Below are 15270 nucleotides of genomic sequence, written 5' to 3' on the forward strand. Positions count from 1 at the left end.
CCCGTTTACTCCCCGACCCGTTTACTCCCCGACCCGTTTACTCCCCGACCCGTTTACTCCCCGACCCGTTTACTCCCCGACCCGTTTACTCCCCGACCCGTTTACTCCCAGAACCCCGACCCGTTTACTCCCCGACCCGTTTACTCCCTGACCCGTTTACTCCCAGAACCCCGACCCGTTTACTCCCCGACCCGTTTACTCCCCGACCCGTTTACTCCCTGACCCGTTTACTCCCAGAACCCCGACCCGTTTACTCCCCGACCCGTTTACTCCCTGACCCGTTTACTCCCAGAACCCCGACCCGTTTACTCCCCGACCCGTTTACTCCCCGACCCGTTTACTCCCAGAACCCCGACCCGTTTACTCCCCGACCCGTTTACTCCCCGACCCGTTTACTCCCCGACCCGTTTACTCCCCGACCCGTTTACTCCCCGACCCGTTTACTCCCAGAACCCCGACCCGTTTACTCCCAGACCCGTTTACTCCCAGACCCGTTTACTCCCCGACCCGTTTACTCCCCGACCCGTTTACTCCCCGACCCGTTTACTCCCCGACCCGTTTACTCCCCGACCCGTTTACTCCCCGACCCGTTTACTCCCCGACCCGTTTACTCCCAAAACCCCGACCCGTTTACTCCCCGACCCGTTTACTCCCCGACCCGTTTACTCCCCGACCGGTTTACTCCCGACCCGTTTACTCCCAGAACCCCGACCCGTTTACTCCCCGACCCGTTTACTCCCCGACCCGTTTACTCCCAGAACCCCGACCCGTTTACTCCCCGACCCGTTTACTCCCAGAACCGTTTACTCCCCGACCCGTTTACTCCCAGAACCGTTTACTCCCGACCCGTTTACTCCCAGAACCGTTTACTCCCCGACCCGTTTACTCCCAGAACCCCGACCCGTTTACTCCCCGACCCGTTTACTCCCAGAACCCCGACCCGTTTACTCCCCGACCCGTTTACTCCCCGACCCGTTTACTCCCAGAACCGTTTACTCCCAGAACCCTGACCCGGCTTCTGGTTCTGGTTCTGGTTCTGGTTCTGGTTCTGGTCCGATCAGAAAAAACCCTCACACCAGTTTAAACAGGAAACTTTATTCATAATTTCAGGAAGAAAAATAACATTATTTTGTCCAACAGTTAGAAACAAACGCTACAAAAGCTGCAGGAATAAAAACAGAATCAGCTGCTGCAGAAGTTCTGGATCTTCAGGTTCTTCAGGATCTTCTGGATCTTCAGGTGAACTTATATGTGCCGGCGTTAAGGAACCAAACAGTTCTGCAGAAACAACAAGAACCAGAACTAACCAAACCTAAACCTCACAGAAAGGATATGATTCGTAGTCCAGTTTCTGGGTCAGAACTCCCGTCAGGATGAACTCTGCGTTGTGGACGTCTGTGGAGGAGAGACAGGTCAGAACCAGGACTGGGTCAGGACCAGGACCGGGTCAGGACCAGGACCGGGTCAGGACCAGAACCAGAACCAGGACTCACCCAGGTTCTTCAGGAAGTATTCTCTGCAAAGGTGCAGGTCGTTGTCGCAGGAAATCAGGACGATCTCTGGAAGATTCTGGAACAGAAGAAACACCTGGTTAGGTTAGTTAGGGTTAGGGGTTAGCTAACCCCAGATAACTGGGGTTAGCTAACCCCTAGCCACTAGGTTAACAGTAGAAACATCAGGGTCAGGGTGGGGGTTAGGGGTTAGCTAACCCCAGATAACTGGGGTTAGCTAACCCCTAACCACTAGGTTAACAGTAGAAACATCAGGGTCAGGGTGGGGGTTAGGGGTTAGCTAACCCCAGATAACTGGGGTTAGCTAACCCCTAACCACTAGGTTAACAGTAGAAACATCAGGGTCAGGGTGGGGGTTAGGGGTTAGCTAACCCCAGATAACTGGGGTTAGTTAACCCCTAACCACTAGGTTAACAGTAGAAACATCAGGGTCAGGGTGGGGGTTAGGGGCTAGCTAACCCCAGATAACTGGGGTTAGCTAACCCCTAACCACTAGGTTAACCACTAGGTTAACAGTAGAAACATCAGGGTCAGGGTTGTGGTTAGCTAACCCCAGATAACTGGGGTTAGCTAACCCCTAGCCACTAGGTTAACAGTAGAAACATCAGGGTCAGGGTTGTGGTTAGGGGTTAGCTAACCCCAGATAACTGGGGTTAGCTAACCCCTAGCCACTAGGTTAACAGTAGAAACATCAGGGTCAGGGTTGTGGTTAGGGGTTAGCTAACCCCAGTTATCTGGGGTTAGCTAACCCCTAACCACTAGGTTAACAGTAGAAACATCAGGGTCACGGTGGGGGTTAGGGGTTAGCTAACCCCAGATAACTGGGGTTAGCTAACCCCTAACCACTAGGTTAACAGTAGAAACATCAGGGTCACGGTGGGGGTTAGGGGTTAGCTAACCCCAGATAACTGGGGTTAGCTAACCCCTAACCACTAGGTTAACCACTAGGTTAACAGTAGAAACATCAGGGTCAGGGTGGGGGTTAGGGGTTAGCTAACCCCAGTTATCTGGGGTTAGCTAACCCCTAACCACTAGGTTAACCACTAGGTTAACAGTAGAAACATCAGGGTCAGGGTTGTGGTTAGCTAACCCCAGATAACTGGGGTTAGCTAACCCCTAGCCACTAGGTTAACAGTAGAAACATCAGGGTCAGGGTTGTGGTTAGGGGTTAGCTAACCCCAGATAACTGGGGTTAGCTAACCCCTAGCCACTAGGTTAACAGTAGAAACATAAGGGTCAGGGTTGTGGTTAGGGGTTAGCTAACCCCAGATAACTGGGGTTAGCTAACCCCTAGCCACTAGGTTAACAGTAGAAACATCAGGGTCAGGGTTGTGGTTAGGGGTTAGCTAACCCCAGTTATCTGGGGTTAGCTAACCCCTAACCACTAGGTTAACAGTAGAAACATCAGGGTCACGGTGGGGGTTAGCTAACCCCAGATAACTGGGGTTAGCTAACCCCTAACCACTAGGTTAACAGTAGAAACATCAGGGTCAGGGATGGGGTTAGGGGTTAGCTAACCCCTAACCACTAGGTTAACCACTAGGTTAACAGTAGAAACATCAGGGTCAGGGTTGTGGTTAGCTAACCCCAGATAACTGGGGTTAGCTAACCCCTAGCCACTAGGTTAACAGTAGAAACATCAGGGTCAGGGTTGTGGTTAGGGGTTAGCTAACCCCAGATAACTGGGGTTAGCTAACCCCTAGCCACTAGGTTAACAGTAGAAACATCAGGGTCAGGGTTGTGGTTAGGGGTTAGCTAACCCCAGATAACTGGGGTTAGCTAACCCCTAACCACTAGGTTAACAGTAGAAACATCAGGGTCAGGGATGGGGTTAGGGGTTAGCTAACCCCAGATAACTGGGGTTAGCTAACCCCAGTTATCTGGGGTTAGCTAACCCCTAACCACTAGGTTAACAGTAGAAACATCAGGGTCACGGTGGGGGTTAGGGGTTAGCTAACCCCAGATAACTGGGGTTAGCTAACCCCTAACCACTAGGTTAACAGTAGAAACATCAGGGTCAGGGATGGGGTTAGGGGTTAGCTAACCCCAGATAACTGGGGTTAGCTAACCCCAGTTATCTGGGGTTAGCTAACCCCTAACCACTAGGTTAACAGTAGAAACATCAGGGTCAGGGTTGTGGTTAGGGGTTAGCTAACCCCAGTTATCTGGGGTTAGCTAACCCCTAACCACTAGGTTAACAGTAGAAACATCAGGGTCACGGTGGGGGTTAGGGGTTAGCTAACCCCAGATAACTGGGGTTAGCTAACCCCTAACCACTAGGTTAACAGTAGAAACATCAGGGTCAGGGATGGGGTTAGGGGTTAGCTAACCCCAGATAACTGGGGTTAGCTAACCCCAGTTATCTGGGGTTAGCTAACCCCAGTTATCTGGGGTTAGCTAACCCCTAACCACTAGGTTAACAGTAGAAACATCAGGGTCAGGGTGGGGGTTAGGGGTTAGCTAACCCCAGTTATCTGGGGTTAGCTAACCCCTAACCACTAGGTTAACCACTAGGTTAACAGTAGAAACATCAGGGTCAGGGTTGTGGTTAGGGGCTAGCTAACCCCAGTTATCTGGGGTTAGCTAACCCCTAACCACTAGGTTAACCACTAGGTTAACAGTAGAAACATCAGGGTCAGGGTTGTGGTTAGCTAACCCCAGATAACTGGGGTTAGCTAACCCCTAACCACTAGGTTAACAGTAGAAACATCAGGGTCAGGGATGGGGTTAGGGGTTAGCTAACCCCAGATAACTGGGGTTAGCTAACCCCAGTTATCTGGGGTTAGCTAACCCCTAACCACTAGGTTAACAGTAGAAACATCAGGGTCAGGGTGGGGGTTAGGGGTTAGCTAACCCCAGTTATCTGGGGTTAGCTAACCCCTAACCACTAGGTTAACCACTAGGTTAACAGTAGAAACATCAGGGTCAGGGTTGTGGTTAGCTAACCCCAGATAACTGGGGTTAGCTAACCCCTAGCCACTAGGTTAACAGTAGAAACATCAGGGTCAGGGTGGGGGTTAGGGGTTAGCTAACCCCAGATAACTGGGGTTAGCTAACCCCTAACCACTAGGTTAACAGTAGAAACATCAGGGTCACGGTGGGGGTTAGGGGTTAGCTAACCCCAGATAACTGGGGTTAGCTAACCCCTAACCACTAGGTTAACAGTAGAAACATCAGGGTCAGGGATGGGGTTAGGGGTTAGCTAACCCCAGTTATCTGGGGTTAGCTAACCCCAGATAACTGGGGTTAGCTAACCCCAGATAACTGGGGTTAGCTAACCCCAGTTATCTGGGGTTAGCTAACCCCAGATAACTGGGGTTAGCTAACCCCTAACCACTAGGTTAACAGTAGAAACATCAGGGTCAGGGATGGGGTTAGGGGTTAGCTAACCCCAGATAACTGGGGTTAGCTAACCCCAGTTATCTGGGGTTAGCTAACCCCAGATAACTGGGGTTAGCTAACCCCTAACCACTAGGTTAACAGTAGAAACATCAGGGTCAGGGATGGGGTTAGGGGTTAGCTAACCCCAGATAACTGGGGTTAGCTAACCCCAGTTATCTGGGGTTAGCTAACCCCAGTTATCTGGGGTTAGCTAACCCCAGTTATCTGGGGTTAGCTAACCCCTAACCACTAGGTTAACAGTAGAAACATCAGGGTCAGGGTGGGGGTTAGGGGTTAGGGGTTAGTAGGTTAGGGTACCAGGACCAGGTCAGGGTAAACTGGGATTAGGGACCGTACTGATCTCCTGCTTGACTGGAACCAACCCCAGATAACTGGGGTTAGTTCTGGTTCTGGTCCCACCTTGTTCTGCTTGTGCTCCATGATCTTCCTAAGGTTAAGTCTAGTTCTGGTTCTAGAGGGGGTTCTGGTTGTGGTTGTGGTTCTGGTCCCACCTTGTTCTGCTTGTGCTCCATGATCTTCCGGTACGACGGCTGCTTGGCCAGTGAGATAAGGTTCTACCTAGTTCTGGTTCTGGAGGAGGTTCTGGTTCTTAGGAGGTTCTGAGGAGGTTCTGGTTCTAGAGGGGGTTCTGGTTCTGGTTCTGGTCCCACCTTGTTCTGCTTGTGCTCCATGATCTTCCGGTACGACGGCTGTTTGGCTAACAGTTTCCCTCCAGCGCTTTCCAGGATGGATCTCATGGTGCTGATGTTGGGACAGATCCCTGGAGTCAGGTAGAAGAACCTCCCCTAGGAGACAAGGAGACAAGGAGACACATGAGGAACCAGGACAGATACCAGGGGTCAGGTAGAAGAACCTCCCCTAGGAGACAAGGAGACAAGGAGACACATGAGGAACCAGGACAGATCCCTGGAGTCAGGTAGAAGAACCTCCCCTAGGAGACAAGGAGACAAGGAGACACATGAGGAGACAAGGACAGATACCAGGAGTCAGGGAGAAGAACCTCCCCTAGGAGACAAGGAGGCAAGGAGACACATGAGGAACCAGGACAGATCCCTGGAGTCAGGTAGAAGAACCTCCCCTAGGAGACAAGGAGACAAGGAGACACATAAAGGAACCAGGACAGATCCCTGGAGTCAGGTAGAAGAACCTCCCCTAGGAGACAAGGAGACAAGGAGACACATGAGGAACCAGGACAGATCCCTGGAGTCAGGTAGAAGAACCTCCCCTAGGAGACAAGGAGACAAGGAGACACATGAGGAGACAAGGACAGATACCAGGAGTCAGGGAGAAGAACCTCCCCTAGGAGACAAGGAGGCAAGGAGACACATGAGGAACCAGGACAGATCCCTGGAGTCAGGTAGAAGAACCTCCCCTAGGAGACAAGGAGACAAGGAGACACATGAGGAACCAGGACAGATCCCTGGAGTCAGGTAGAAGAACCTCCCCTAGGAGACAAGGAGACACATGAGGAACCAGGACAGATCCCTGGAGTCAGGTAGAAGAACCTCCCCTAGGAGACAAGGAGACAAGGAGACACATGAGGAACCAGGACAGATCCCTGGAGTCAGGTAGAAGAACCTCCCCTAGGAGACAAGGAGACAAGGAGACACATAAAGGAACCAGGACAGATCCCTGGAGTCAGGTAGAAGAACCTCCCCTAGGAGACAAGGAGACACATGAGGAACCAGGACAGATCCCTGGAGTCAGGTAGAAGAACCTCCCCTAGGAGACAAGGAGACAAGGAGACACATAAAGGAACCAGGACAGATCCCTGGAGTCAGGTAGAAGAACCTCCCCTAGGAGACAAGGAGACAAGGAGACACATGAGGAGACACATTAGGAGGCAAGGAGACACATGAGGAACCAGAACCTGGTCTCCTCTCAACCTGGAGTCAGGTTGTGTAGGAACCGGTCGTTGGTATAACAGGTTAGGTTGTGATCAGGTTGTGATCAGGAACTGGTCTTAGGTTGTGATCAGGAACTGGTCTCAGGTTGTGATCAGGAACTGGTCTTAGGTTGTGTAGGAACCAGTCGTTGGTATAACAGGTTAGGTTGTGATCAGGTTGTGATCAGGAACTGGTCTTAGGTTGTGATCAGGAACTGGTCTTAGGTTGTGTAGGAACCGGTCTCACCTTGAACAGTGCAGTGCCGTGAGCTCTCTTCAGAGATTCCTCCAGGCTGAAGGAGAACAGAACCTCGGCCTCGGCGTCTCTCAGGATGAAGCTCTGCTCGTCTGGAACGCAGAAACACACGTGAGCAACGACCTACATGTAAATGTACTTTGTTTCTATAGCACCTATACACCTACATGTAAATGTACTTTGTTTCTATAGCACCTATACACCTACATGTAAATGTACTTTGTTTCTATAGCACCTATACACCTATTCAATTCAATTCAATTCAATTCAATTTTATTTATATAGCGTCTAATACAACAGAGTTGTCTCTAGACGCTTTACATCTACATGTAAATGTGTTTCTATAGCACCTATACACCTACATGTAAATGTGTTTCTATAGCACCTATACACCTACATGTAAATGTGTTTCTATAGCACCTATACACCTACATGTAAATGTGTTTCTATAGCACCTATACACCTACATGTAAATGTGTTTCTATAGCACCTATACACCTACATGTAAATGTGTTTCTATAGCACCCATACACCTACATGTAAATGTACTTTGTTTCTATAGCACCTATACACCTACATGTAAATGTACTTTGTTTCTACAGCACCCATACACCTACATGTAAATGTACTTTGTTTCTATAGCACCCATACACCTACATGTAAATGTACTTTGTTTCTATAGCACCCATACACCTACATGTAAATGTACTTTGTTTCTACAGCACCTATACACCTACATGTAAATGTACTTTGTTTCTATAGCACCCATACACCTACATGTAAATGTACTTTGTTTCTACAGCACCTATACACCTACATGTAAATGTACTTTGTTTCTATAGCACCCATACACCTACATGTAAATGTACTTTGTTTCTATAGCACCCATACACCTACATGTAAATGTACTTTGTTTCTATAGCACCCATACACCTACATGTAAATGTACTTTGTTTCTATAGCACCCATACACCTACATGTAAATGTACTTTGTTTCTACAGCACCTATACACCTACATGTAAATGTACTTTGTTTCTATAGCACCCATACACCTACATGTAAATGTACTTTGTTTCTATAGCACCCATACACCTACATGTAAATGTACTTTGTTTCTATAGCACCTATACACCTACATGTAAATGTACTTTGTTTCTATAGCACCCATACACCTACATGTAAATGTACTTTGTTTCTACAGCACCCATACACCTACATGTAAATGTACTTTGTTTCTATAGCACCCATACACCTACATGTAAATGTACTTTGTTTCTATAGCACCTATACACCTATTCAATTCAATTCAATTCAATTCAATTTTATTTATATAGCGTCTAATACAACAGAGTTGTCTCTAGACGCTTTACATCTACATGTAAATGTGTTTCTATAGCACCTATACACCTACATGTAAATGTGTTTCTATAGCACCTATACACCTACATGTAAATGTGTTTCTATAGCACCTATACACCTACATGTAAATGTGTTTCTATAGCACCTATACACCTACATGTAAATGTGTTTCTATAGCACCCATACACCTACATGTAAATGTGTTTCTATAGCACCTATACACCTACATGTAAATGTGTTTCTATAGCACCTATACACCTACATGTAAATGTGTTTCTATAGCACCTATACACCTACATGTAAATGTGTTTCTATAGCACCTATACACCTACATGTAAATGTGTTTCTATAGCACCTATACACCTACATGTAAATGTGTTTCTATAGCACCTATACACCTACATGTAAATGTGTTTCTATAGCACCCATACACCTACATGTAAATGTACTTTGTTTCTATAGCACCCATACACCTACATGTAAATGTACTTTGTTTCTATAGCACCTATACTCCTACATGTAAATGTACTTTGTTTCTACAGCACCCATACACCTACATGTAAATGTACTTTGTTTCTATAGCACCCATACACCTACATGTAAATGTACTTTGTTTCTACAGCACCTATACACCTACATGTAAATGTACTTTGTTTCTACAGCACCCATACACCTACATGTAAATGTACTTTGTTTCTACAGCACCTATACACCTACATGTAAATGTACTTTGTTTCTATAGCACCCATACACCTACATGTAAATGTACTTTGTTTCTACAGCACCTATACACCTACATGTAAATGTACTTTGTTTCTATAGCACCCATACACCTACATGTAAATGTACTTTGTTTCTATAGCACCCATACACCTACATGTAAATGTACTTTGTTTCTACAGCACCCATACACCTACATGTAAATGTGTTTCTATAGCACCTATACACCTACATGTAAATGTGTTTCTATAGCACCTATACACCTACATGTAAATGTACTTTGTTTCTATAGCACCTATACACCTACATGTAAATGTACTTTGTTTCTATAGCACCCATACACCTACATGTAAATGTACTTTGTTTCTATAGCACCTATACACCTACATGTAAATGTACTTTGTTTCTATAGCACCCATACACCTACATGTAAATGTACTTTGTTTCTATAGCACCTATACACCTACATGTAAATGTACTTTGTTTCTAAAGCACCTATACACCTACATGTAAATGTGTTTCTATAGCACCTATACACCTACATGTAAATGTACTTTGTTTCTAAAGCACCCATACACCTACATGTAAATGTGTTTCTATAGCACCTATACACCTACATGTAAATGTACTTTGTTTCTATAGCACCCATACACCTACATGTAAATGTACTTTGTTTCTATAGCACCTATACACCTACATGTAAATGTACTTTGTTTCTATAGCACCTATACACCTACATGTAAATGTACTTTGTTTCTATAGCACCTATACATCTACATGTAAATGTACTTTGTTTCTATAGCACCCATATACCTACATGTAAATGTGTTTCTATAGCACCCATACACCTACATGTAAATGTGTTTCTATAGCACCTATACACCTACATGTAAATGTGTTTCTATAGCACCCATACACCTACATGTAAATGTGTTTCTATAGCACCCATACACCTACATGTAAATGTGTTTCTATAGCACCCATACACCTACATGTAAATGTGTTTCTATAGCACCTATACACCTACATGTAAATGTGTTTCTATAGCACCTATACACCTACATGTAAATGTACTTTGTTTCTATAGCACCTATACACCTACATGTAAATGTACTTTGTTTCTATAGCACCTATACACCTACATGTAAATGTGTTTCTATAGCACCTATACACCTACATGTAAATGTGTTTCTATAGCACCTATACACCTACATGTAAATGTACTTTGTTTCTATAGCACCTTTACACCTAAATGTAAAAGTACTTTGTTTCTATAGCACCTATACACCTACATGTAAATGTGTTTCTATAGCACCCATACACCTAAATGTAAAAGTACTTTGTTTCTATAGCACCTATACACCTACATGTAAATGTGTTTCTATAGCACCCATACACCTACATGTAAATGTGTTTCTATAGCACCCATACACCTACATGTAAATGTGTTTCTATAGCACCTATACACCTACATGTAAATGTACTTTGTTTCTATAGCACCTTTACACCTAAATGTAAAAGTACTTTGTTTCTATAGCACCTATACACCTACATGTAAATGTACTTTGTTTCTATAGCACCCATACACCTACATGTAAATGTACTTTGTTTCTATAGCACCCATACACCTACATGTAAATGTGTTTCTATAGCACCTATACACCTACATGTAAATGTACTTTGTTTCTATAGCACCCATACACCTACATGTAAATGTGTTTCTATAGCACCTATACACCTACATGTAAATGTACTTTGTTTCTATAGCACCCATACACCTACATGTAAATGTACTTTGTTTCTATAGCACCCATACACCTACATGTAAATGTACTTTGTTTCTATAGCACCCATACACCTACATGTAAATGTACTTTGTTTCTACAGCACCTATACACCTACATGTAAATGTACTTTGTTTCTACAGCACCCATACACCTACATGTAAATGTACTTTGTTTCTATAGCACCTATACACCTACATGTAAATGTACTTTGTTTCTATAGCACCCATACACCTACATGTAAATGCACTTTGTTTCTATAGCACCTATACACCTAAATGTAAAAGTACTTTGTTTCTATAGCACCTATACACCTACATGTAAATGTACTTTGTTTCTATAGCACCCATACACCTACATGTAAATGTACTTTGTTTCTATAGCACCCATACACCTACATGTAAATGTGTTTCTATAGCACCCATACACCTACATGTAAATGTACTTTGTTTCTATAGCACCTATACACCTACATGTAAATGTGTTTCTATAGCACCCATACACCTACATGTAAATGTACTTTGTTTCTATAGCACCTATACACCTACATGTAAATGTACTTTGTTTCTATAGCACCTATACACCTACATGTAAATGTACTTTGTTTCTACAGCACCCATACACCTACATGTAAATGTACTTTGTTTCTACAGCACCCATACACCTACATGTAAATGTACTTTGTTTCTACAGCACCCATACACCTACATGTAAATGTACTTTGTTTCTATAGCACCTATACACCTACATGTAAATGTACTTTGTTTCTATAGCACCCATACACCTACATGTAAATGTACTTTGTTTCTATAGCACCCATACACCTACATGTAAATGTACTTTGTTTCTATAGCACCTATACACCTACATGTAAATGTACTTTGTTTCTATAGCACCTATACACCTACATGTAAATGTACTTTGTTTCTATAGCACCCATACACCTACATGTAAATGTACTTTGTTTCTATAGCACCTATACACCTACATGTAAATGTGTTTCTATAGCACCTATACACCTACATGTAAATGTACTTTGTTTCTATAGCACCCATACACCTACATGTAAATGTACTTTGTTTCTATAGCACCTATACACCTACATGTAAATGTACTTTGTTTCTATAGCACCTATACACCTACATGTAAATGTACTTTGTTTCTATAGCACCCATACACCTACATGTAAATGTACTTTGTTTCTATAGCACCCATACACCTACATGTAAATGTACTTTGTTTCTATAGCACCTATACACCTACATGTAAATGTACTTTGTTTCTATAGCACCCATACACCTACATGTAAATGTACTTTGTTTCTATAGCACCCATACACCTACATGTAAATGTACTTTGTTTCTATAGCACCTATACACCTACATGTAAATGTGTTTCTATAGCACCTATACACCTACATGTAAATGTACTTTGTTTCTATAGCACCCATACACCTACATGTAAATGTACTTTGTTTCTATAGCACCTATACACCTACATGTAAATGTACTTTGTTTCTATAGCACCCATACACCTACATGTAAATGTACTTTGTTTCTATAGCACCTATACACCTACATGTAAATGTACTTTGTTTCTATAGCACCTATACACCTACATGTAAATGTACTTTGTTTCTATAGCACCCATACACCTACATGTAAATGTACTTTGTTTCTATAGCACCCATACACCTACATGTAAATGTGTTTCTATAGCACCTATACACCTACATGTAAATGTACTTTGTTTCTATAGCACCCATACACCTACATGTAAATGTGTTTCTATAGCACCTATACACCTACATGTAAATGTACTTTGTTTCTATAGCACCCATACACCTACATGTAAATGTACTTTGTTTCTATAGCACCTATACACCTACATGTAAATGTACTTTGTTTCTATAGCACCTATACACCTACATGTAAATGTACTTTGTTTCTATAGCACCCATACACCTACATGTAAATGTACTTTGTTTCTATAGCACCCATACACCTACATGTAAATGTGTTTCTATAGCACCTATACACCTACATGTAAATGTACTTTGTTTCTATAGCACCCATACACCTACATGTAAATGTACTTTGTTTCTATAGCACCCATACACCTACATGTAAATGTACTTTGTTTCTATAGCACCCATACACCTACATGTAAATGTACTTTGTTTCTATAGCACCTATACACCTACATGTAAATGTACTTTGTTTCTATAGCACCCATACACCTACATGTAAATGTACTTTGTTTCTACAGCACCTATACACCTACATGTAAATGTACTTTGTTTCTACAGCACCCATACACCTACATGTAAATGTACTTTGTTTCTATAGCACCTAAACACCTACATGTAAATGTACTTTGTTTCTAAAGCACCTATACTCCATAAAATTATACCATTTAATCTAATTCAAGACAGAAATAACAATGTACAAGGCACAACCAGATGCTCCCACGCAGGACACAGCCAGTTCTTCCAGGTGAATATATATATTAGTGATGCACCGATTGTTCAGTAACCGAAATTGTTCGGCCGAAAATGTCAAAAAAACACTTTGGGTGTTCGGTGGAATAAGTGGGAAAAACCGAACAATTAATAACGGCGTTGTAAAATAAATAGACTGGCCGCTCCGTAACTGTTGCACCACAAACATAAATCGTTGGCCAACCAAAAACTAACCCCATAAGAATTTTACCAACATTCACCAGGAGGTGGAACCAAAACAACATAAATCAATCTATTCCAGGTTTAGATGAGGAAATCAAACGTTAGAGCGTGGAGTGAAGTGGTGCAAACATGTCAGCAGTGTGGAAGTATTTTAGAGTGGCAAAGAATAAAACAAGAATGGCTGTTTAATGAATGTTCTGCTCAAATATCTAGAGGGGAAACATCTGCAAAGTCTTTCAGCTACAAGTTTGATTTATCATTTGAAATCAAAACACCCTGAACAGCATGCTGCGTATGAGACAGAGACGACGGGACTGAAAAGGAAAGCTGTCACTCCATCCGTGGCCAACGTCTTTGAAAAGACAAAAAAGTTTGCCACTGACAGTGCCAAAGCAAAAGGCATTACTACCAAGATAATGGCATTTATCGCTTTGGATGATCAACCTTTTACGGTTGTGGAGGACCTTGGGTTTCGGAGGCTTGTAGAGCACATTGAGCCCCGTTACACCATGCCTAGTAGACGGTATTTCTCAGATGTGTGCTTATCTGAGATGTATAATGTCGTTGCAACTCAGGTCCACGAGCTCTTGGCTACAGACATTGCAGCCCTCAGCTTCACTACAGATATTTGGAGCTCAGATGTCAGCCCCACCAGTATGCTGAGTTTAACCGCACAGTGGGTCGACGCAGATTTCAAGCTACAAAAAATTGTGCTTCACTCACAAGAGTTCAGGGGGTCCCATACAGCAGCAGCCATCTCCGAGACATTTTCCATCATGTTTCACACTTGGCATATCGACCGATCCAAAGTTCATGCAGTAGTCAGTGATAATGCAAGAAATATGGTAAAAGCGATGGAAGACAGCGACCTGAAAGGCATACGGTGCATGGCCCACACTCTTCAATTAGCGGTCAATGAGGGAGTGTTAAGTCAGCGCAGTATAGCGGATGTCATAGCAACAGGGAGGAAAATTGTCGGCCACTTTAAGCATTCTCCACTTGCTTATTCGCGCCTACAGTCTATCCAAGAGCAGTTAGGAATGCCACCAAAACGGCTCCAACAGGACGCGAGTACACGGTGGAATAGCACCTATTATATGCTGGAAAGCCTTTTTTCACAAAAGCGAGTCCTGGCTGCGTACGTCGCAGATTTTGATCTGCCCGCAACATTGACCTCATACCAGTGGCTGTTAATTGAGAACACGCTCTCTCTCCTCGCCCCTTTTGAGCAGATAACAAAGGAGATCAGCTCATCTGATGCATCTGCGGCAGACGTTATCCCCTTACTTGCTGCACTAAAGCGTCTTCTCAGCAAAGAGGTTGAAACAGACCACGGAGTAAAAACAACTAAACGTACACTGTTAGAGGCTGTCAACACACGCTTTAGTCAGGCAGACTCCGAACCTCTGTTCTGCATTGCAACTGTGCTTGATCCACGATACAAAAATCATTATTTGGAGATGGGGAAGAAGCAGACGACACAACAAATGATCCAGGCTGAGCTGGATCTGGGAAACCCACTTGGTGATGGAGATGGTCACGCGACGCACAGCGCAGGAGATCGGGGAGAGAGCGCAGAAAAAAGGGCCCGTAGTACAGATGCGGTGCGCGTGCCCTCACTCTCAGATATGTTCGATGAGATCCTGCATGAAAACAACCCAGATGCCAG

General features: G+C 43.8%; 1 protein-coding gene across 1 annotated transcript in view; it reads right to left on the reverse strand.

Moving 5' to 3' along the window:
• Nucleotides 1–1079: 1079 nt before the first annotated feature.
• The window catches only part of paxip1 (PAX interacting (with transcription-activation domain) protein 1), a 54349-nt gene continuing 40158 nt past the window's right edge, over nt 1080–15270 (reverse strand). The window contains exons 19-23 of the mRNA XM_061731503.1: nt 7046–7146; nt 5564–5698; nt 1494–1569; nt 1331–1395; nt 1080–1247 (exon numbers count right to left, since the gene is read on the reverse strand). Of these exons, the coding sequence (XP_061587487.1) occupies nt 1236–1247; nt 1331–1395; nt 1494–1569; nt 5564–5698; nt 7046–7146 (389 nt within the window). The 3' untranslated portion in view covers nt 1080–1235. The remainder of the gene's footprint in view (nt 1248–1330; nt 1396–1493; nt 1570–5563; nt 5699–7045; nt 7147–15270) is intronic.

Source organism: Cololabis saira, chromosome 10 (assembly GCF_033807715.1).
Source record: "Cololabis saira isolate AMF1-May2022 chromosome 10, fColSai1.1, whole genome shotgun sequence".
NCBI lineage: Eukaryota > Metazoa > Chordata > Actinopteri > Beloniformes > Belonidae > Cololabis > Cololabis saira.